Source organism: Rhipicephalus sanguineus, chromosome 3, assembly GCF_013339695.2.
Source record: "Rhipicephalus sanguineus isolate Rsan-2018 chromosome 3, BIME_Rsan_1.4, whole genome shotgun sequence".
NCBI classification, from domain to species: Eukaryota; Metazoa; Arthropoda; class Arachnida; order Ixodida; family Ixodidae; genus Rhipicephalus; species Rhipicephalus sanguineus.
Window position 1 is genome coordinate 27,385,816 of NC_051178.1, and position 23,134 is coordinate 27,408,949.

General features: G+C 44.5%; 1 protein-coding gene across 1 annotated transcript; it reads right to left on the reverse strand.

The window, feature by feature from the left end:
- Nucleotides 1-19,573: 19,573 nt before the first annotated feature.
- Nucleotides 19,574-22,520, reverse strand: LOC119385339 (cuticle protein 10.9). The gene is made up of 3 exons (XM_037652798.1): nt 22,503-22,520; nt 20,972-21,121; nt 19,574-19,933 (listed from the first exon to the last, which is right to left on the reverse strand). Exons 1-3 carry the CDS (start codon nt 22,518-22,520, stop codon nt 19,574-19,576), a joined length of 528 nt encoding a protein of 175 aa, XP_037508726.1.
- Nucleotides 22,521-23,134: the final 614 nt, after the last annotated feature.

The window sequence follows — 23,134 nt, forward strand, 5'->3', positions numbered from 1 at the left end:
CAAGTGCGTCAGAAAAGTCAAGATGCTATCGTATACAGAACATAAGGTTGCACTACTTAATGATCCACGTACATGCTGTCACGACTAAAAGCTGGCAGGTTGACAGAGGACAACGAAGTAAGGAGCACGAGCAGCAACCACTGTTTCTCTCTCAGGAAGATGACGTTGAAGCATCTGATTTTTTGATCTGTCAATACAGACCTTGTTTTTCCTTGTCGCACCGTGGTCCTGCGTCCTGTTCTTTCTGTGTTGTGACAATATTGTGTCTACAATAAGGTGTGACCTCTGAGATACATTTAATGTGGTCGTTGAGGAAGCACATTAGTGAGCTAGTGCAAGTGACATTCCCATGCCTCTGAGTATACTGTGATGATTACATATAACAGTGGCAACACTCTCTAATACTGCCTAAGGGAGACTGCTTGTTCTAAGTGCATCTGTCAAATTTGCAAAGCTTACAGGATTGGGTCTTCTTTTATTGATATGATTGTTGGTTTAATACCAGGATAGTTCAAAACCACATAGCTATGACAAAACGAAAGCAATTTTTAGTCTTCTTACGGCAAAGAGAACGGTCTTCAGTGCCAGTGCCAAAAACATGTGGCTACTTGGATTTAACTGGTAACTTCATGCTGTATGCTTAACTGCAGCTAAACAACTTTACTCCCTAACTCCAGGACATGTAACCGTACAGCCTACCTCATAAGGTTTCTGGGTAGCCAATCCTTGAAGATAGGAAAATATTTTTTAATCATGCAAAAGTCACGTACTTTTGTTGCACCAAGTAATCTACACTCTTGGTTTCAGTAATAGAGGATCTCACCTATAACAAATGTGAAAACCTACCACAGAATTACCACGCATTGCAGGTAAAATCTGTCATAACCTTTGAACACAGTCCAACCACATCAGCAGAGCTCTTGCTACATGTATATTCAGCTAAAATGAGCTACCTCAAACTGTGAACGCCTGTATCACTGTTTAAATTTTTGTTGGCTCATGGCTGTTGCCTTTTTGTCTACATGCAAAGCATATAGCATCGCCGTCTTGTAGTGGTACCCCAAAGCTGTTTATTCTCTGACAACCAAAGTAGTGTTATTTTCAGGAACCTTCATCCCAGCTTTACCTCCATGTATTCAAATCAACTAACATAACTAGCCCAAGCAGGTTTGCCTCCTTTAGAGTCCATACTGTGGGAGATGTACAAGAATCGGTTAATGTGTAAGCTTGTCGAGCTATTTCCCAAGCATATTTGTCTATCTGTAAGATGGCGCCTTTTGATAGGAATACATGGGCTTCAGAGAAAATACATGTGAAACACTTAGTGGCATATAGTACGCAACAGCTCAAACCCATGACTTATCAAATGTGCCAGGGATTGAACCCCCATCCTTCTGAGCATATGTGCAGTACTGAACCCTTGACCTACAATGTTTGCAGAACTCAAACCTCAAACTGTTCACATAGAATATGGAACCCTCAATTTTTAAAATATGTATATTGCAACTTGAACCCCGAAGTATTATGGTGCATAGGGTATTGAACCCTCAACCTTTTAAGTAAAACCTGTGACTTATGGTAAATGTGTTTACATGGACTTGAACGCAAAATCTTTCAAGCATTTAGGGAGTCAAAACTTTGACCGGCAAGGTAAAAAAAACTTCAAGCCGAAACCTTCCATGTGTGCAGTGTATCGAATCCTCGACATCCGACGTATATGTAGGAACGCGAACACCGAACCTTCAAAGCATGTAGGGTATCGATTCCCTCGAGCTGAACAAATCGAACCCTTGGCATCTGAAGTATACAGGAACCTGAACACTGAACCTTCCAGGTGTGTAGGGTATCAGTCACTTGACCTCTGAATTGTAGAGACTCGAACCTCTGAACCTTACAAACATGTTTGTGTATTGAACCCTCGACCATGTCTACGTGTATTATACCCTTGACTTCTAATTAAAGTATGAAGGAACTCTAACACTGATCTTTACAGAGTGTATTGTATCAAACGTTCAACCTTAGAACCTTTCAAGCATGCAGGTCAAGGGTATCAAACCGATGACCTCCGAAGCATAACCCATAACTGATTATACCAGGTGTTTTAGAACTCGAACTGTCTACTTCTGAGCATGAAGTCGATTGAACTATTGACAGCTGCATATTCAGGCACTCCAACTCCGAACATTCCAAGTGTGTAGTGTATCGAAATGTTGAGACAAGGGACCTAATTGAACCCAACGTCCAGCAGAGGCTATATGAAGCTCTAGCTAACATGTGCTTCCTACATTGAAAATTTCCTGAGATTTTGTGCAACATTTTTGTACAGAGTGAGCATGGGACAAGACCAACCACGTTATATACCATTATATCATGCATCACAGTTCCAAAGAAACCATTTTTTTCTGTGCATTGACCATTATACACCTCTAATTAATACCGTTGTCACACGGGCACTTTTGATTGCGATCAGCGCCAATCAAGATCGGATTCATTGACCGCAATCAAGAATGGTCGCTGCTGTACGGTCCAAACTAATCCGTATCGCACTTGGCTCAGACGTCAGTCAAATCGCGATCAGGGAGCAATATCGCGATGCGCTGATCGCGATCATCTTGACCTCGATCAGGCGTGATCGCGATTAAAAGTGACTGTGTAGCAGCACCTCATCCGGATCGAGGCTGGGAACTTACGCAGCGTGTTTTGAATATGTTTGCTCGTGGGGGAGGGCGGGGGGAGAGGGGGAGGGGCAGGTGGTAATCTGCTGGTGCCGTCCCTGAACTAAGGGTTTGCAATGAATGTGGTGTCCTGGCTTTGTACTGTTATTGCCATGCGTTAACTGCTATTTCACTACAGGTATATATTTTGTTTACTGGTGTGTTTAGGTATTCCTTTCATTGTAATTCACCTGACATATTATTACGTACGTATACTGATATATATATATTCTTGCACGACGTCGCTGTATTTAGCGAAAACTAGGAAGTGCAAAAATTAGTCCTCCCTCCTTGCATGCCAGTACGCTTGACATTCAATGTGTGGGAAGGACACCTGAATATGTAGGTCAGTCCTTGCATGCGAGCTCCTTGCATGCCTATGTACGCTTGACATTCAAATTGCGGGACACCTCACTGTAGATCAGTCCTGGCATACTCATTGCATGCCTATAGTACGCTTGACATTCAGATTGAGGGACACCTGAATGTAGGTCAGTTTGTAAATAAATAATTCCAAATACAATGCTATATACACGTGTCATGGATATAAGTGTGATCCAAATACGCACTTTTCATGACAGGCACGTAGCCAGGATTTTTTTTTGTGGGGGGGGGGGGGGGGGCAGCAAGGCCTAATTGTTTGAAAGAAAGCTTTCCATGGCAAAAATAAAGAAAGAATTGCCCGGGAATATAGAAGGCTGCGTGAATTTCGGGGGGGGGGGGGGGGCGAGACCCCCCCCCCCATTTGCCTACGTGCCTGGCTGACGACATTGTTGCTACCTTACATGTCCTACAGATCTGCTTGTGTGATCAAGAAATGTTCATGTGTGGGGTATGAATGTTTTCCGTACATCCGTATCATACATACGGATTCCGTTCGTTGTGTAAGGAAGATAAGGATACTGACATTTGGTGCATAAGGAATGCCGTATGGGCTTGCGGATGTTAGTCTTAAGGAGCGAACGGAATCCGTATGTGCGATACGGATATGCGGACAGATCGGTCCGCATACGCCATGCTTTCCACATATTCCTTATAGCCGTATGGCTCTTTCCATACAACAGATACGGACTCCGTTCGTTCCTTAAGACTAAAATCCGCAAGCCCATACGGCATTCCTTATGCACCATATGTCAGTCTCCTTATCTTCCTTACAATTTCCGTAAGCGTCCGTATACATCCGTAAGAAATCCATATATTCCTTATGGCAAATATACGGAATCCGTATGTTTTCCGTAAGATCACATATGGAATTTTTCAATAGGGTGCTTTGTTTCCTCATTGCAAACATTAAGCATTTCAATCTAATAGACACATACTACAAAAGAACTCAAAAGGTTATTATCTTTTGCATATCTACGATTACATATTACAGTGGGCCTTACTTGGCACGCCAATTCTAATAACAAAACTTCTGAACAAACACTTTACGTGTTTGCTCGGTTGTCTTTGTTTTAATTGCATGGTTAGGCAATTTGCACTTTTTTTGCTACCTTGCAGCCTCCACAGCCGTACAGTTTCGGATATGACAACATCGATGAATACGGCTCGAGGAGCTACCACAATGAAAAGAGCGACGCTAACAACGTGAAGACGGGATCCTACGGCTATCGGGATGCCAACGGCATCTACAGACGGGTCACCTACGTGGCCGATGCAAATGGCTTCCGTGCCACCGTTGACACCAACGAGCCCGGCACAGCACCTGGATACAGCGCCGATGCAGTGTTCAATGCTCGACCGATTCGCATTGCTTCTTCTGCAAAATCGGCATCGGCTCCCCTGCCAGTGTATGCAGCACCTGCACAATACGGTGCTTCAGATGGTTACAACATTCCGTGGTCCACATAAGACTTTTCAGAATGATATATGTACAGCGCGGCCGAGCCATGGCTTGTAAATAAACGGAATTTGTTTAGTTATCCGCATGTTGCCCTCAACATCACTACAAGAAACGTGAGTTCACAACAGATCTTGTAGACCGCATTGAAGCCCAGCGAAAAAAAAAATCACAGCATATCCACGGAGTGAATGATGATGAGTGGGCGAAGCTGCGGAGGTTCATCGGTAAACCGTGAATCTTCCGTGAATTCTGCCCAGTACATCATCACCGACGTGAGATCGGGCGCGTTTATACTAAAGGTTCGATGAGAATTATGACGACTTGCAGCTCACTTTAATTTTACATGTACGCTGTGAATTTTCATTGTTTAGAAAACCATTGCTTTAGAAAACATCTGGCGTCTTTCGTTAGGCAGCTGGCGTCTTTTCGTTTTGCTTTAGAAACATCTGGCGTTCTTTCGTTTTGCTTTTAGAAAACATCTGGCGTCTTTCGTTGGTTTATTTCATCAATCAACGGCGTTTTGAACAAAATTTTTATTGTTTAATCACGCACAGGAGAAATCTCACCAGGCACTACCTTGTAGGTAAACAATGGCTGCTAATGGGAATGAGAGACAGAAGAAGTCGGCTTTTAGCTAACACTTACACTTCTACTTCTACTAACGTTTCCTACTGGAACATGCCAATGGCTGCTAATGGGGAATGAGAGACAGAAAAATTCGGCTTTTAGTTAACTCGCACGCTGCGAATTTTTCATTGTTCAACAACGCACAGGAAAAATCTCCCACCGGCACCACCTTGGAGGTCAAGATCTGGTACTAGCGTTACGACTGGTTACGCACTACGACTACGAGGGACGAACGAGTGCCGCTTTAAGGAGCTTCGCCCCTAAAAATTACACCACCTCCCGCTAAAGGGGACCATGAGGTGATGCGAAGCCGGAATACTTGCACGATCGCATTCCGTTGGCGTTTGTTGGGCATGCTACCGACCTCGCGTCGTGGAACGCGAAGAGGAACCTACGTGCGTCGTGTGTTCCCTCTAGCCTGGCCGTTATTTCTCAGAGGGCGAGCGGGGAACGCGGTCATCAGGTGCGCGAGGAGGGAGGGGGGAGGGACCGTAGGAGAGGAGAGAGAGGCAGAGGGGACGTGCATGCGTTGGCGCGCATCGCGGCGTTGTGCAGGAGAGGGGCACACCATCCCCCGCTAAAGGGGACCATGAGGCGATGCGAAGCAGCGTTTCGGCGTGTCGAGCCCGCGTTTCAGAGGGGGATAGAGAGGGAGAGCGAAAGGGGAGGAGGAGAGAGGGGAAAAGGGAAGAGGGGGAGTGGGGAGGAGGTGTAAGGAGAGGGTTTGCGCATACACAGTGAGGGTGGTCACGCCGCGCACCACCGAATTGAAGTCCACAATAAGATGCTTCGCATTTAAAAAGAAGAGTATGCTGCAATTATGAAACTATGTTCTACGCACCAGCAAGACATGACGCTTTGCACATATATCATAACACGCGCAGAAACCATCAATGCGGCTGTCATTCATACATCCCGTAAATAATCTATTCTTATGAAAAAGTGCGTCGCTTGAAATTTTGTTCGTGGAGGTGTCTAAGGTTGCATACTATTAAATATACAGTCGCGGAGTCTGGGTATTCAGTCGTAATTAGGGACTCGTCCCGTTTCGGGAAGAGCGCTATGCCAGTATATACCAACCGATGACTATTTTGTCTGTTTTTCATGAATAGTCTTATGCCAACAATAACTGTGGTGCTCTTTATAAAAATTACTATTGATTTGCGGCTCAAGCACACGTGAGCACAAATTGAAATAAACGATTTTCAGTGACTTGGCAAAAAGACGACCTATCTCACGGTGTGCTTAATCGTTTTTTTTTTTTGCTAATTAATGCACCGAAAAAGTCGTTGACGAAAATGATGTTGACTTATTGTTATGTAACTATTGAGTATAAGTGTAATTATGAGCGGATGTTACCGAGCGTGTAAAGTAGTGAGACCTTTCGATGAATGAAACCAAGCATATTAAACAGCCCATGCCAAAAACGAACGCATAGTGCAAATGTGCAGTGCATACAGCTGTCGTCTAATAAATGAGTACTACTGCTAGGTACACGCTTCGTACAGGTGGTCTAAATTTGCGGAGCCCTCCACTGTGGCGTCCCTCGTAATCGTATCGTGGCTTCGGGACGGTAAACCCTAATGATCATTATTATTATGTTCCTGCTATCATTATTCAAAGAGTTTTTGAAATCGTAATTTGATTGTTAGCACAAACGCTTTCTTAGTTGTCCTTGTTTTGCGTCGCGTACATTACCTAGGGCTCTGAACTGTTTGTTTGCGGTCTGGTCACAGCAATATGCCTCTTGTAACGTGCTGCCAAAATAAGCTCTCTGCTTTATTCTTACTTTGAACTGTCTGCTTTATTTCTGCTACTGTTTGCGCACTTATATTTCACTTGAGGTTACTGTTCTGCCAAAGCGTAATATGAAAGCAAATATGTAATTATGTGGGCGCGCACTGAATGTACAGTACCAAACATCCTGCTTGTTGTTTAGCAAAACAGCGAAATTGAGCTTGCATTATACTTATGGAAATAATTAGATGCCAACTTAAAGTTGTTAGGAAAGGAATGCGAGAAACATTGCGATACCAATTAACCTGTTTTTCTCATGAGCGTCCCAACAAGCCGTTTCAGTCAATTTTTCGTAGGCACTAAATATTTTTATTGTCTTAAAAATTAAGTTGGCGATACTTGATGCTTACTTGACATAACTATTAGGGGTGCCGCCTGTATCGTGTTTCAATACTTCTTCACGATGAATGTTTGATACAGAACGGATTTTCTATTATTGCGATAGCAATTATATGGACAGTCTCGGCTGATTTTTGCCGTCGCCGCCGTCTTGTTGCGTATATGTATAAGTATGTATATATACATCAATATCCCAAAGAAAAATAAATCAGAAAAATGCTTCCGAAGCGCGGAATCGAACCAGCGACCCCTGAATTCGCCGCGCGGTGCGCTAAGCACTACTCCACAAAGCGTACATCCCTCTGGCAGCTAACGGCGAGCGTTATATACACACCCTTTACCGTTTGCAGTCCTCCGAGATGGAGGCGCTTATAAGCGTTTCTTCATTACCAGCGAGATGGCGCTAGGAGCGCGCGGGCGCACTTAAAGGCGTCGGCCAGCTCTCTCGCTTCTTCTTATATTTGCGCAGCGAGAACCTTGCCCTTCTGCTGTCTGCTCGCGCGGGCGATCGAACAAACTATCGCAGTGTTCATGATTCTCAGCAGATCGAGCTACGTCGTAGCTCTCAACGCGCGTCGCGTGCGTGTAGCTAAAAGCGTTTGAGATGTCGTGCACGTAACGTACGTGTACTTTTCACGTTTGCGTATGAGAAGTCCCTACGTACGTGAAATTAGCGAGTTTTAGTATATCGGAAAACAGCAAACGCACGGATTTAGCGTTAGCGTTAGCGTTGCGTGCTCCTAACTGCGCATGAGCAGAACGTAAACGTAGCCCGAGCTCTTACGTACGAACGCTATTTCTGGAATATAGCGTTCAACGCTAACGCACGCAAGAGATCCCCTATACGTAGGGCAAGATGGCGGTGCCTGTTGAAGCGAGAGCCGTCCACTTCGAATCTTTGTAGCCGTCGTCCTGCATTATTAAACTTATTCATTCCCTAATAATGTTCGTATTTGATTTAGATTTGAGTAATGAGGCTTCGCCAACCGTGTGCCGCCGATAAAATAGCTCCGTTTTTGAGATACAAAATGGATTTGCACTGCAGAAGGCTTAGCAAGATTTGTTTGCAAGATTCGCTCATGTTTTCTGTAGCAGCGCAGAGATGGCGACGCTGTCTTAATCGCCTCTTTCCAAGATACGGCCACAAGTCAAGCAGATACATGTCAGGCGTCGTTTCCCTTCATGCCTTTCGCGGCAGTGCATGAATGTGACGCGTGATGCGTCCCAGCTTAAAAAGGCCAGGTAATAGGGGTCTTGAAGAATTCTCGAACGCGGCATGTCGACAGAAACCAATGTGTCAGAAGGTCAGAACTCAACACTTCTGCAAACGCGACGGATCAGCTCGACTTGGTAGCGCTTTTGTGGATTCTACAGTGCATTTAGTGCTTTTATGTCTAGATGGCGCTGTATGTGCTTGCGTTAGCGTTAGCGGGAATGCCTTCCGCTGTACTAAAAGACCACCAGTTGACACGCAGCGCGTTCCGTTTTACGTTAGCGTTGAGACGCACGCTAACGCTAACGTAAGCGTTTCCCGCTATACTAAAACTCGCTACTAAAACTGTCTAGTAGCTGCCGGGTAGTGATAGACGCACGGTAGTCGCAGCGCGTCCATCACGGGCCGCTTTTCTTGCTATCGCATTCATTGCTTCGCCCTTGCGGCAAAACTGTGACTTTTTTTATTTACATATATTTGTTTTCCTTTTCTTAGGCCTCCCTAATTTGTTTTTTTTTTTTTACTATTACTAATCGCCAGATAATCGGAGCTATAGGTGGCAATAGCGTGAATAACAGCGGTGTGCTGCGACGATTTGTGCAACTGTCTGGCACGCGCTCTTATTTATTTTGGTGCGATCGGGTTTAAAACGCAAAAAAAAATATGAGGATGCTCGGCTCAAGCCGCACCGCGATGTTTCGGAATCTTCGCAGCTGTTTCAGATTGCCCTGTTAAGATTACACCCGAATCCCAGCCGCGGCGGCCACATTTCGATGGAGGCGAAATGCTCGAGGCCCGTGTACTTAGATTTAGGTGCACGTTAAAGAACCCCAAGTGGTCGAAAACCGCCCCAGACAACACACTACATCCCAGGGACTTCCCAAAAAAGTCCAAACGTCCCACATCCCAACAAGGTGGTTTTTAGGATGTCCTTTAGACGTGCATAGGGATCATTCCTAAAACGTCCCTTGTAGGATCTGATTGGGACTTCAAGTTAGCGGCGAAATAAGCTACCGTGTTGAAAACTGGCGATCCTAAACAATCGGAAACAGCAACTCCGCCGGAGTGCATATGGTTGGCGCGCGTGCACAATTGCATATCTACATGCGCATGAAAAACGATATATCCGCGTTTTTTGTGAAAGTGTTCGTTTCTGTTTTTTTTCTAAATGTCGCGCCGTTATGAGGACGAGGGATCGATTGCTGCCTGCATGAGCCAGTGTCGCACTTGGTAGAGGCGGTACGACGCACGTACTCGCGTCACTGTTCTCACGCACGCCGTGCTTTTCGTGAAAGAGAAGAGCAGAGCCAGAGACCGGCAGCCGCGCCGCACGAGCGGTGGTGTGGTGGTGTCGTATTTTTAAAAACACCGACATATTAACTTTAGAAGAATTGAATGAAATATTGTTATTTTCTCGTTTTTTTTTCTTGGGTTTAATACGCAATTGTTCTTTAATTGCGCTTACTGCGAGCCAACACCTCCTCAAATACTGGAGGATTTTCTCCGAGCACTGCGCAGACATTGCCATCGCCATCATGGCGCCCGGCGTGTTTGGAGTTCGGATAGTTCAAACTCTTCGTTGGCCTCGTTTTTAGGTGTTTGATCCGTGACGTTTCGTCGAAAAATCACAAGCGCGCATGCCGTACGTGTTTGCCTGTTTGCAAGATCTTGCCGATTTCAACGTTTTTCCACCTCTTCGGTAAGTACTTGACATACCTAGATGACTGCAATCAGCACGTTCTTAGCACTTTCTTCTTTGGCTCCCCACCGCGCGCAGGTTGGCGTACGCTAAACTGGACCCTCGCAGCAAGAATGGCACGTGGGAGTAAGTTTTATTTGTGACGCGATTTGGTTTTATCTTCCGCAGAAACTGTTAAGCTCACAATGCTGATATGTTGTTGTTGTCGGCCACGTGTGTAGATTGACACCGCGATCGTGAAACACATGACTGATTTTCCTCGAATAACTGCAAGCCGGCGCGTGCGTAGTGCCGTGGAAAACGATTAGAAGTCCTGGACGACAAAGAAAAAACTTAAAAGGTTTGCTGTACATGTTTTCCACGGCTACTGACATAAACGTAAAAAAAAAAAAACTTGGAATGGTCAAATGCATGTGTCAAGTTTAACCATTTGTAGTGGGCTGAGGACATGAATTAAGCATTGCTGCACACAAGACTGGCTTGCCCTCAGTTTATGCCCAGTACCAAATTTTTTGCTCTCATTATGACACCATTTGTAAGAAAAGCCAGAACTTATGTTCAAAACAGCGCATATTCATGCTGTTCTTAGTTGCATGTGTGAGTCCTGCTGCTGGCCATCAATTAGCCGGTTATCAGAAGAAAAGGGCACAGCCCAGTCTTTGTGCTGGTATATACCGTATCTTTTGTGATTATGATCATGATTTTTGTCTTACTGAAACAAGAAACTGAAAAATGTATGTTGGTGTTTCTGCTACATCTCTATAAAGCATCAGAACCTGTTGCTCAGTCACTTGGTGCATATTAGCAACTGGCACCTTGTCTGGCTTCCCTATACCTCCGCCTTCTTTCAGTGCATGTTTTTTTCATCCTTTACCAGCAGTCAAGTAGTTTCAGGCAACTGAAATGACCAACTAGCCCACTATGTTTGTCAAGTAGGTTTTACTTCCAAACAAATGTAGCACATTTGTGATATGCACTGTTGCTCAATGATATTCTTTATGCATGTGCTAGCTGTGTACACATATACATGGCCTTTTTCCTTTTTTTCAGCTGCTTCTAGTAGTGGTGCCCCTGGTGTGCACCTTTACCCCAAATGTCTCATGAAAATCATGACACGCATGTCATGTACAGCATGACTTACGTGCCACGCTCATGGTGCGCTGGCGGCCGTTTCGCTAGCTTGATATACACCACAATTGGTATCTTCCGACGTGACTGTGCGACGAATATAAATAACAGGAGTTAACATGAAAATCATGACACGCATGTCATGTACAGCATGACTTACGTGCCACGCTCATGGTGCGCTGGCGGCCGTTTCGCTAGCTTGATATACATCACAATTGGTATCTTCCGACGTGACTGTGCGACGAATATAAATAACAGGAGTTAACATGAAAATCATGACACGCATGTCATGTACAGCATGACTTACGTGCCACGATCATGGTGCGCTGGCGGCCGTTTCGCTAGCTTGATACACACCAAAATTGGTATCTTGCGACGTGACTGTGTGGCGAACATTAATAACACGAGTTAACATGAAAGTCATGACACACATGTCATGTACAGCATGACTTACGTGCCACGTAGCACGCTCTTGGTGCGCTGGCGGCCGTTTCGCTAGCTTGATCTACCCGGATGTTAGTATTGCGCGACGTTACTGTGTGACGAACATAAATAATATTAGTTAACATGAAAACCATGACACGCATTTTCCTTAGTGACATATGATACAAGACGATGTATGCAGCTCTTTTCTGGCTGCTTCGCATTACATCGATTCCCACAATGCGTGGGATCTGCCGTCTTTTTTTTGGAATAAGTGAATGGTTCTTATGTTACTTGAGGTTGTTGTGCCCCAGACAAGTAAAAACGCGAAATCTTTGAGGAAATGATATCTGAACACGAAAACATGCAAAGAAAAAAACGTGTTTTAGATGTCTGGAACGTTTGAAAGCAGAAACACATATACATACAAGCACAAGTACTTGAATACAAAATATATACGTTTGTTTGTATTACAACCCTAAACCGTTTTGCAATAGATGCAAGCATATTTTGCAATAGATGCAAGCAAAAGTTGCTGCCGTTGATGGAGGTGCACCCCTTTAGATTGATGATTCTCAGCTTTGAAAATGACATTTGGACGTTTTATAGTGCCCTTTGAAAGTCGAAGTTTTTCGGATAAATTTGAATTTTTAAAATGTTACCGGCGAGTGTTTATGGGATTTTTTCGGATTTATCCGAAAACACTGAGCCCTAGGTATATGATGCTACTCACCTAGTGGTTCGCGAGACATCGACTCCCAGAATGTGTGGCATCCACCGGAAGTTTAACGGCGGAGCTGTTGAAGCATGCCGTGAATTTTGGTGTCCGCAAAAAACCACAGAGAAGCGCCTCGCGGCACGCGCTCTCTTCGTCCTCTGCTTCATCTACTGGTTTGCTCCCAGAACACTGGCGCCGATTTTCCAGCGCAAGATGCAACTGCTATGATGGGCGACACAACGAGTAGAGAGAGCGAAAAAGAAAGAGACACGGGGGGAAGGAAGAGAAATAAAGATAGAGAAAGAAAGAAATTCTAGGGGACAAAATTTAATCGCCAGGCGAGATTCGAACCCGCGTAAGCTTTATTCGGAGGCGAGCGTCTAAACCATTCGGCTATTCAGGACTCTAGCAGAGCATAGCATATCATAGCCTTGTACGGTATAGTATAGCAAGGGTATGGGAAAGGGATGTGATGGCGAGGAGGAGAGACAGCAGGACGGAGAAAACAAAGCTTAGCATATAAAGAAAGAGAAAGCGAGAACTAGACAGAACGAAAAGTAAAAGAAAAAGGAAAGAGAAAGAATCAAAGAAAGAGAGAGAAATAAATACACACAGCGACAGAAAGAGTCGGAAAGAAACAGGAAGCGAGAAATACAGGGAGAGAGAGAGAAAGAAAGCGAAGATAGAAAAAGAAAGATAGAAAGACCGAGAAAGAGAAATAAATTGAGATGGAGAGAAAGAAATAGAAATCAACAGACCAAGAAAGGCATAAGAAAGAAATAGATATGAGATAGAAAAAGAAAGAAAAAACTTACAAAACTTAACAAAACAGCAACAGCGAGGACTATATAGGTGCCCATCATCTCCACTGTCTTTTTAGCATTGCGCCTCCAGTCCAATCTACGCATTTTTTTATATATGATTTATTGACTACCTGATGCCGTAGTGCCTGTATGACTGCTGAGTTTTCGAGCAAATCAAATGCTTTCTCGTACCGTATGGAGGCTATTTACAGGGTTCCCCAGCTATCTCTACTCAGAGGTTGAAAATATGTTTACGAACTCTATGAAGACGCGACTAAATGCATGTAGCTGTCTATTGCATTTATTAAGTCACACTATTTCTTGATTTCTTTTTATATGCCTAATTATTATTCTAATTAACAAACTTTCGAAGCAACGAAGCAGGGCAAAACGTTCTAATGAGAAAGTTGTACATCGGTTTGCTGAAGTATCGCGTACAACTGAAGTACCTGCAAAAAAGGAGGCCGCGCGGCGTGGCGCCTCGAATAAAAGAAAGACTGTACTTTCCAAAAAATATCCAGAGACTTTATACACGGCGTGATCGCAGCGCTCCCTAACGTTCCATGTGCAAACGACGTTCCATACGACGATCGACGTTCCCTAACGTTCCATGTGCGTTCGTTCGTGTGTGCTGCCTCGACAAGACAGCGACGACGATGGTGGTTTTGCACGTTTTGTTAGCGCGAACACAAGAGATAACCGCTGCGCCTGCTTATCGCTGTCGTGAACCGTCGCGTATGAAGCAAATCGTTCGCACGAGAAACATTATGGCGGACTAGAAGCACTGCAAGCATAGGCGCGCAAGGTTGCATGCCACGTGGTACTTTTTTGTATTTCGCGGGCATCTCTTGTGCAGCAGAAAAATGCTAATACTTAGTAGGTAGAAAGTTGCAACATGGGTTTGGTCGCGTCGTGCTAGAGTGCGTAGGTAAATTTTTAAACTCTGGCTAAAGATAGCTGGGGCACCCTGTATGGGAGTTGGATATTTCCTGCATTTCTCTATGCCTTGGTTGATAGTGCGAATATGGCCTATTGTCGAGTACCCTCTAGTGAATCCTGCTGGGTCCTTTGGTTGATTGAACTCTAAGGTGACCCTGGGTTGATATAGTCTGTGAATCACTCGTGGCGGATTCCTGCATTCCATGGGCCGCGGTATACGGGTATTCCCCACACGTGGCTGTGGTAAAGAGTTTCAGGACGCACACAAGAGGTAGAGGTCTGCGAATACTGAATTTTAGAACCACATCTAATACGCATCGAACAGCGATGACACCGAATCGACTGCGATTACGAATCGAATACTATTCGAATAGTTTTCGAATAGTAGCGCAACCATCTTTCAGGCAGTTCTAGAATGGTAATGTAACCGTTTTCGAAACAGCGCAGGAATTCTACGACATTGTGTTTGAAACAAATGTTCACAATCTTTAACAATGGAACGGTACGGTTACTTTTATACGGCACAAAATAATACTACATTTATGTCAATTGAAGCAAGCTCTTGTATAGGGATCATTCCACGCCAACTGTCCCAGTCGGGGCGCTCGACAAAAATCTATTTCTCTAAAAAAATCTGAGAAGATTACACACACATAGACATTAGTAATACAGTATTTTCCCAAAATAATTTGAGTGGCAAAAATTTTTGGCCACGTGAGCGCCATTTGAAGTTCACGAAATGTTGAAAAACCAGGTACGAAAAAAAACCATTCGCTTAAATCGATCGTTCCATGCATTCTTTTAACACTTGCCTTTTTGCGTTTTTAGAGCATCGTGATTTTTTTAAAGGGCAGTTCCTTACAGGAGCTTATATGTATTTTTTACTCCTTAGCGCGTAGGTAATGTTGAGTAAATTGTCGTGTTTTGGGGAATTTTTTTACAAAGAAGAATTGCGATCAAGTGCAAAAAATATTTTTATAAAACCCTCCATAAAAGACGCTATCTGCTAAATTTTTGTGTTGCCTGTGCACGGCCCATAGGCTCTAATATTAAATCTTGAACTTGGCAAAAACGCTACAATGGCCTATGTCGAGACGTCTGTAGCACCCTAAGGTGGTCAAAGTAAATATAAGCGAAAAAGCGCACACGATCGAGAATCATAAAAACTGTGTCCAGAGAAAGTTTATCCAAAGTAGTTTTTGTTTTAGCTGTGAAAAAAAATTTTGAGATTGAGTTCCTCTTTTCCATTATTTTGCTGTGGGGACAATACAAGCCAACTGAATTTGCTGCATAAAAAAAGAGGTAGTGTATTCTTAGCACATGGTTTTCAGTTTCTTTTGTTAGTACGTTATATTGTTTATTACATACGAAAGTGATAATAAAGAGAGGTAAGAGTGTAAAAATATCATTGCTGATGTGCCACAATTAGGTGCCACAATTCCCTCAATAATGAATCGCGTTACTTATTGCATGGGGCTCTCAGAATAAACAGGCGTGAAAATAAGTTAAAGGGGCCCTGCAACACCTTTCTTAGTTATATTAGAATAGTCTCATTATTGACGTATGACTCTTCACGAGTCATATGCCGCAAAAATTTTTCGAATCCGTCAAGTCTAAGTGGTGTTACCAAATTATAGAGATCACGTTCCGCAGCTTTCTCCCTTAGCTCAACGCAGCGAGCGCGCGGAAAGCTGCGCGCGGCGTGAAGGGAGGGAGGGAGGGCGGAGGTGCAAGGAGGCGACGTCAGCGCCGGCGGCATTTTTTTTTCATTTTTTTCTCTCTGGCGTCTCGGCGCAACCACGTGGTCTGTGGCGCCACTTCCGGTCGGCTCGCGCGGTCGTCGTCGAGCGGCGGAGCCCATGGCACCGTGTATCGCGCGTGCTTGAAAACTGCGAGTCGGTTTGGTAATGTTGGGTGTGCACCTCGAACTGCCGTAGTGTTTTCATCGCTCTGCCAACCATGGACGCAAACTTGCGTGCGCGTTTGGAACGAATGACAGCTGAGATGGGTTTCGACCCACACTCCGATACACCGCCTCTTCGCACTGCTCGCGCTTGAATCGTATTCAACACGGCAAAGCTGCGTGCACCCTTCTCCCAGTGGCGGTACTTCGATGCTGTTTGCTCTTCGAATGCGGGCGCACAGCGAGTGCGGGCTGACAACAAAGAACTACAGACTAGAAGAAAGGATCGTGGGGCATCGGGCGGGCGCGGACCCGTCCCCCTGCTGTCTGCAGCTACCGTGAAAATGCGAATCTGCTTGGTTGCTGTGTCGCGGTTTCTCGGGAACCTGAGACTACGGGGAGGATACGCCGAGGTACGGCTCGATGGCATACTGAACAGACAGCGAACGGGACTCTCGCCATACAGCGAACACAGGTATCCTAAGCTAGCCGGCGCCAGCGCTGTTATCGGAGAAATGCTGAACCGTTGCCTCGGTCGGTCGTGAGAACGAGCCGACGATGCAGTTTCCAGCTGACGAGGCAACACTCGAACGGCTGCCACTCTCAACGGCAACCGGCGATGGTCAAAAGCACAGAAATATTCACGATTTCGGCACTGCACATGGTGAAGAAAACGCAACCACGCAACTACGAGCAGACGAGCTGTCGGTGAGACCGGAAGTGCTAATATTAATGTTTGTTCGGTGTTTTAACAGCATAACACAATATAAACATACATATTATCTACTTTTTGAACTCAAAATTAACAACTAAGGTAATAATGAGGGTGTTATCGTGATTAAAACATCAGCCAATGGTGGAACTGCCGACAATCGCGTCATATATTGCGGACTAATACATCATTTGTCGAGAGAAGAGGGAGCGATTTTCAGCTGACTTTGAGAATTTATTGTAAATTCCAGGCCGCTCGCTTCGCTATAATATTTGGCTCGCGTGTTCTCGGGAGCCTCGACTACCGATTGGCAGCGCTTTTTGACTCTGCTCAAAAAGTGTTGCAGGGCCCCTTTAAGTCTCAACGTTCATGTAAACCGGAGAAAGGAGGCGTGAGCGTGGACGTTTATAGCGGATCCATACGAAGTTCATCTAAGTTTACCGCAAGGAACGGCGGACGATGTGACGACGCGCGTGTATTTACACTTTCCGTACGTCGTCCGCGACCCTATACGGACAGAACATGCCAAACTATTTTTGACATTCTAATTTGGGCGGTTGCGGGCAGCAGATGTTTGGTTAAAGTAGGATTTGTCAGTCTGGTAACATGCAGTTTTACAGCTGCTACGATATCAAAATAACAGACTATTTTTGTGGCGTAGTTGTACGCCGCCGCCGCCGCCTCCGGTGTGCGTAAGCAATGCAATAACCAACGCAATTCATTATTGGGGGAATGGTGGCATAATCTAAGCCAATGGCATTGTTATAATTTTATCTGTATTTATTATCACCTTGATATGTAATAATCAATATAACGTACTAACAAAAAAAAAACTGAAAAACATGTGCTATATATGAATACACTACCTGTTTTTTTATGCAGCAAATTCCGTTGATTTCGGTTGTCCCCACAGCAAAACAATGCAATGGTGGGACTCAACTTCAAAAAATTTTTTGGGCCACCTTAGGGTGCTACATATGTCTCAACATACGCCAATGTAGCGTTTTTGCCAAGTTCAAGATTTAATTTTACAGCCTATGGGCCGTACACAGGCAAAACAAAAAACTTAACATAGTACGTTTTATGTAGAGTTTAAAAATATTTTCTGCATTTGATCAATAATTGTCTTTTGTAAAGAATTCCCGAAAACACGACAACTTACTCAACTTCACCTACGCGCTAAGGAGTAAAAAATATAAAGCTCCTGCAAGGAACTGCCCTTTAAAAAAATCACGATGCTGTAAAAACGCAAAAAAGCAAGTGTTAAAGAATGCCTGGAACGATCGATTTATAGCGAATGTTTTTTTCGTACCTGGTTTTTCAACATTTCGTGAAGTTCAAATGGCGCTCACGTGGCCAAAAATTTTTGCCGCTCAAATTATTGTGGGAAAATACTGTATTACTAATGTCTATGTGTGTGTAATTTTCTCAGATTTCTTTAGAGAAATGAATTTTTGTCGAGCGCCCCGACTGGGACTGTCGGCGTGGAATGACCCATAGGTCAAACAACAGCCTTAGCAATATTTTTTTAACTGCCGGTAGAAATATAGCATTTAACGCAGTATTCAAAGTGGCACTTTGTCAACAGCTTTTAAAGTAAAACTGATGTACAAATACTAAGCAAATTCATGAGACAGCGTGAGCATGAACGCCATGATGTAAAAGTGCATTGGTGACTGTAAGAACGCCTTCATCCTGTGTTCAATATAACGTCGATAGACCCGTAAATGCTTGCGCTGAATGCATTTTGGGAATTGGCTCCGTGCATTTGAATTCTAAAAGGTGCGTATAATGCCAAACAGCACCGCTTACACATCTGATTCTTGACTTCTCAACAATGCTATTTCTGCAACGTTAAAATAACGTGTTACTAATGTTCTTTCATGAATAGGGGATAACTGATAGCTTCCAAGATAGCGGGTACAAATGCGGTGCAAATAATGTGCTTGTTATTATTGTGCAGGTATGATTGCGTCTTAATTAAAACGAAACTGTTCATCTAGATGTGCAATTAGCGTTTGTATAATAAAAGGCGATTATCACACTGTTTTGTCATCCTTTAGCTGAATATGAATATGGCCCACAGCACTTAAGTAGGGCGACAATCGGCAAGTTGGTACGGTTGCGTGCCTAATGAACCCCGCGGGAAATGTGGAATGCTCTCCACATCAACACTCTGCTCGAGGAATTCGTTTTTCAACACTCTGTTGTTTCGCTTGAAAAAGAGTAGTGGCATCTGTGTTTGTAACGATGAAGTGAACGTTTTCAAGTTTTTAACTTTTCTTTCGTACGCTTCTGTATCAGTTGGCAGTCAGCGCTCGTTTCGTATTCTTCTTATGCCCCGTTTCTTTTCACGCCGTGCATAATATAGACAACAGATACAGAGTGCTGTTTCATTTTGGAATAATCATTCAGCAAGACCGGAGTTCACAGTCATTTTAATCTTTATTGCCTACCTTCGAACCGGACCCTCCAAGACGAAGGTACAACTCCTAGAACGATCATCAATGACGTCTCTTATTCACGAGGAAAGCCCGCTCACTTCTATCTCCGGGAGGAGCAAACAGAACACATGAAAGGGGAATGATGACTTCTAGCGTCAAGGTTGTTTTGTTTCCAGGACGTAGATTCTCGTTTGAGCCTCGTACTCTTCGTATTATCCGCATTCCATCGATTAGGGAAGTATCAATGGCTGATTGGCAAATGATACAGCGGTCAGCCAGACCACGATGCACCCTTAGCTCCAAAGCGGCCAGCCCCGCCAAAAGCTCCAGGCCTTGCGAAGCTTGCAGGAACCGGCGCGGAAGCAGCTGCGGCTACAGGGTTGGCGACTGTGTTAGCGTTGAAGACAGCATCGGCGCTATTCCCAGGGGCAGTGCCGGGCTCGTTGGTGTCCACTGTGGCACGGTAGCCATTTTCATCAGCAACGTAAGTCACAGTGCGGAACAGGCCATTGGCGTCCCGATATCCATAGGAACCACTCTTGGCGTTGCTGCCATCACCCTGCTCGTTGTGGAAAAGTTGTGTTCCAAACTCGTCGGTGTTGTCGTAAGAGAAGCTGTATGGTTGTGGAGGCTAGAAATAACGCAGGAGATCAACAAGTGAATATAACAGGTCTACAAGTCGATATTGCAAGACGATAAGCAGCGTTTGAGCGATGCATTGGCAGCAAGACATCGCAACAATTTTCTGCAAAGACAAAAAAAAGACGGCCTTCCACACTAACCCACACGCATCGTCTCTCAGAGATCTCTTCGAAAGAATGAGAATTCATAAGTAGTGCGAGCATGTGGCGCATGCCATTGCCTACACAAATGAGTGGTATGAGTGAGTCCTTTACAACGGAATATATGTATATACGGCGTTTTGAAGGGAAAAAAGTTTGTATGTCTGTAATAAACATGTGTTCACTGAATAATTCATGTCGGCAGTAAACTCACCCAAGACGATATTTGTTAGAATGCGTGCGTTGAAATGTCTGCAGTAGCGGAAGGGACGGGTATACAAAAAAAAATGCAGTATTCGCAGACCAAACGGTACAAAACTTCGTATCTTTGGAAAATACTATGTATTTGAAAGCTAACGACTGTGTTCGTATCGTCTCTGATTTATGTCGTTCTGATTGTGCATAAGACGTCTATATTAATCATGCAGTTATGGCGCTCGAATGCTGACCCGAAGGTCGCGGGATCGAATCCCGGCCGAGGCGGCTGCATTTTCGATGTAGGCGAAAATGTTTGAGGCCCGTGTACTTAGATTTAGGTGCACGTTAAAGAACCCTAGGTGGTCGAAATTTCTGGAGCCTTCCACTACGGCGTCTCTCATAATCATATCGTGGTTTCGGGACGTTAAACCCCAGATATTATTATTATAATATTAATCATGCAAACTAAACTGAATTGGAAGAAGTTGATGTTTTATTGATTGCCCGTTAATTAATTTAGCTCTTTTTGTATGGTTTTCGAACCATTCAGTCCCCTGTCACATTTCCCTTAACCATTTAGTTTGACCTAAAAGCCCCAACACATGGAAGTTCCATATTCATTTCCGATTGTGAAGAAAGAGCAATGACAGTAGCTCGATTGCATGGATAGAATGAACTTGCTGTCTTACGCCGGAATCGTCGGCAGCTGCAAAGCTGGGCGTGGCCGCTGCTGCTACCAAGGGCCCTCCTCGGAAACCTCCTCGCTGTAGTGCGTGGTGAGCCCCAAAGCCATTGCGGCCGCCCGCTGCCGCGACACCGAAGACACAGGCGATGACGAGCTGCAGTTTGCACATAACTTAATATCTAACACACTGAACACATCAAATGCATTATAATACACAATCTGCCTTCCGAGTCATTTATGCTGTGGTTTACCCCAGTCGCTAACCTCAATGCTTTGTTGTTGACGTTGTTTTAGCATATCACTTAACAACACCGCCACCTTCCTTGCTTTCCTTGTATTGGCACACGAATTCTGTAATCCCAAAGGGACTTCAGAATTTTAAAAGGCACACTATCAGAGCACTCCGGAATAACTTTGACCACCTTTGTTTGCGTGAACTGAATATACCCACAGGAATATTGATCTTTTTTTTTAGGTGCGAAGCACCGGAGGGGCTCGGCTTGAAAGCGTTTAATGTCGTCACGGTCTATCATAAAACGGGTATGCGCCACAAAATTTGGGTAAAGCCCACTACTCGCCACCGGTCTACTAACAATGAAGAGGGCAATAGTTAGCCCAACAAATAGCCGACGACGTTAGTGATGAAACACCCATCCCTAATTAGAGAAGAAGATGATGATGAAAAGACGAAGAAAAAGACAATGAAGACCGAGAAGAAGAATAAAAGAAGAAGAAAAAGAAGAAGAAGCAGCACCTTAGGGTAAGCTACATTCCGGTGCAGCTTTCCCACGACGCTAGTGAAGCGGAAACACCCTTTCTTACATGCCTGGTTTCAAGCTTAGTACCACCAGTGTCTCATCATAGAAATCTCTCTCAAAACACTGCATGCTTCGCCCCTCCCAGGATTCAGGATAGTGAAAGTGAAACACCCTTGCCTTCGTGTTGCGCACCTCCCCAGTTTCTTTTTTGTTGTTTTTGTTGTTTGCAACTCTATTAAGTGCCACTGCCGCGGATGGGACAATAACGCGTGGCCTCGGGCGTACGAATAGAAAGGCGTGAAAACTCGTCGCCACACTGTTATTCTTGAAAAAACAGATATCTGTCTTTCTTTTTTGTTGTTTGCAAACTGAAATATTTACGCACGGATTGAGTGCACTACGTTGTGAGCGACATTTCGGGGATCTTCCGAGCAATCAGCTTCCTCAGCTACTGGAACTGGACACCGTGTGTATGTCATCACGGTGGAACGTACCGGTTGTTTTATTACGGCTAATGTGTGCCTGTTAGCGTCCGCTACCTTTACGGATTTGAAGACGACTTCCAAGGCGTAAAACTAAGAGCCAGTAGACAATGCGTCATTGAATATTTCGACACTACTCCTACCGCTTCTATTCCAAGTTCTAGGAGCAATATGCGGAAAAGATTTGTGGCGATAAATTTACCGGTTAATTCTTACTACTTTTTCAACTCTAGTGGCTAGGATTCTAGATTTTTAAAAAAGATCACTGAATATGAGATGAGATACAGAACGGTACCTTGGCGAAGGTCTCCATTGCAGGGAAATTCGTTTTCTCTAGCACCGAGAAAACGTGCGCGGTTCAGAGCCTGTAGGTTGCCACAAGAATGCAAGTTCGGATGTCCTCCAGTCGTCAAAGAACTGCTTTTATACTGTTCGGCTTCTCTCCGCCTCAAAGGTACACGATTGACGTTGCTCGGCTCACTCGTGGTCACGTGATTATTCGTGGTCCTCGACACACATCGTGTCTTTTTCCCTCTCTCACCTGGGACTTCGTCTTCACCGAACGATTTCTTCACTTTAGGCACGGTTTCTTTGAAAGTAAGGGTCACGGTTGCTAGAACAGAATGCCCGCTCGTGTTGCGGGACAAAGAAAAACAAAATTACGTGACTGAAGGTTCTTTTCGGTGAATTTGTGCACTGCAAGTTTTCATTCGCGGTCCATTAGGTTGCTGCGTAACACGGATACCCTATGGTCGCGATACAGCTCACAAAACGTTTGCAATGTTCCCACGACACGCAACGTGCAGACTTCCTAATTCATATGCGAAACAGAGTGAGTGCGGTGGAAGGCGCATGCAAGACGCCCGACAGTCAATTTCGGCTATGGCCAACGTTGTCAAATAGTGCTTGCCCGCATCTTGATACGTA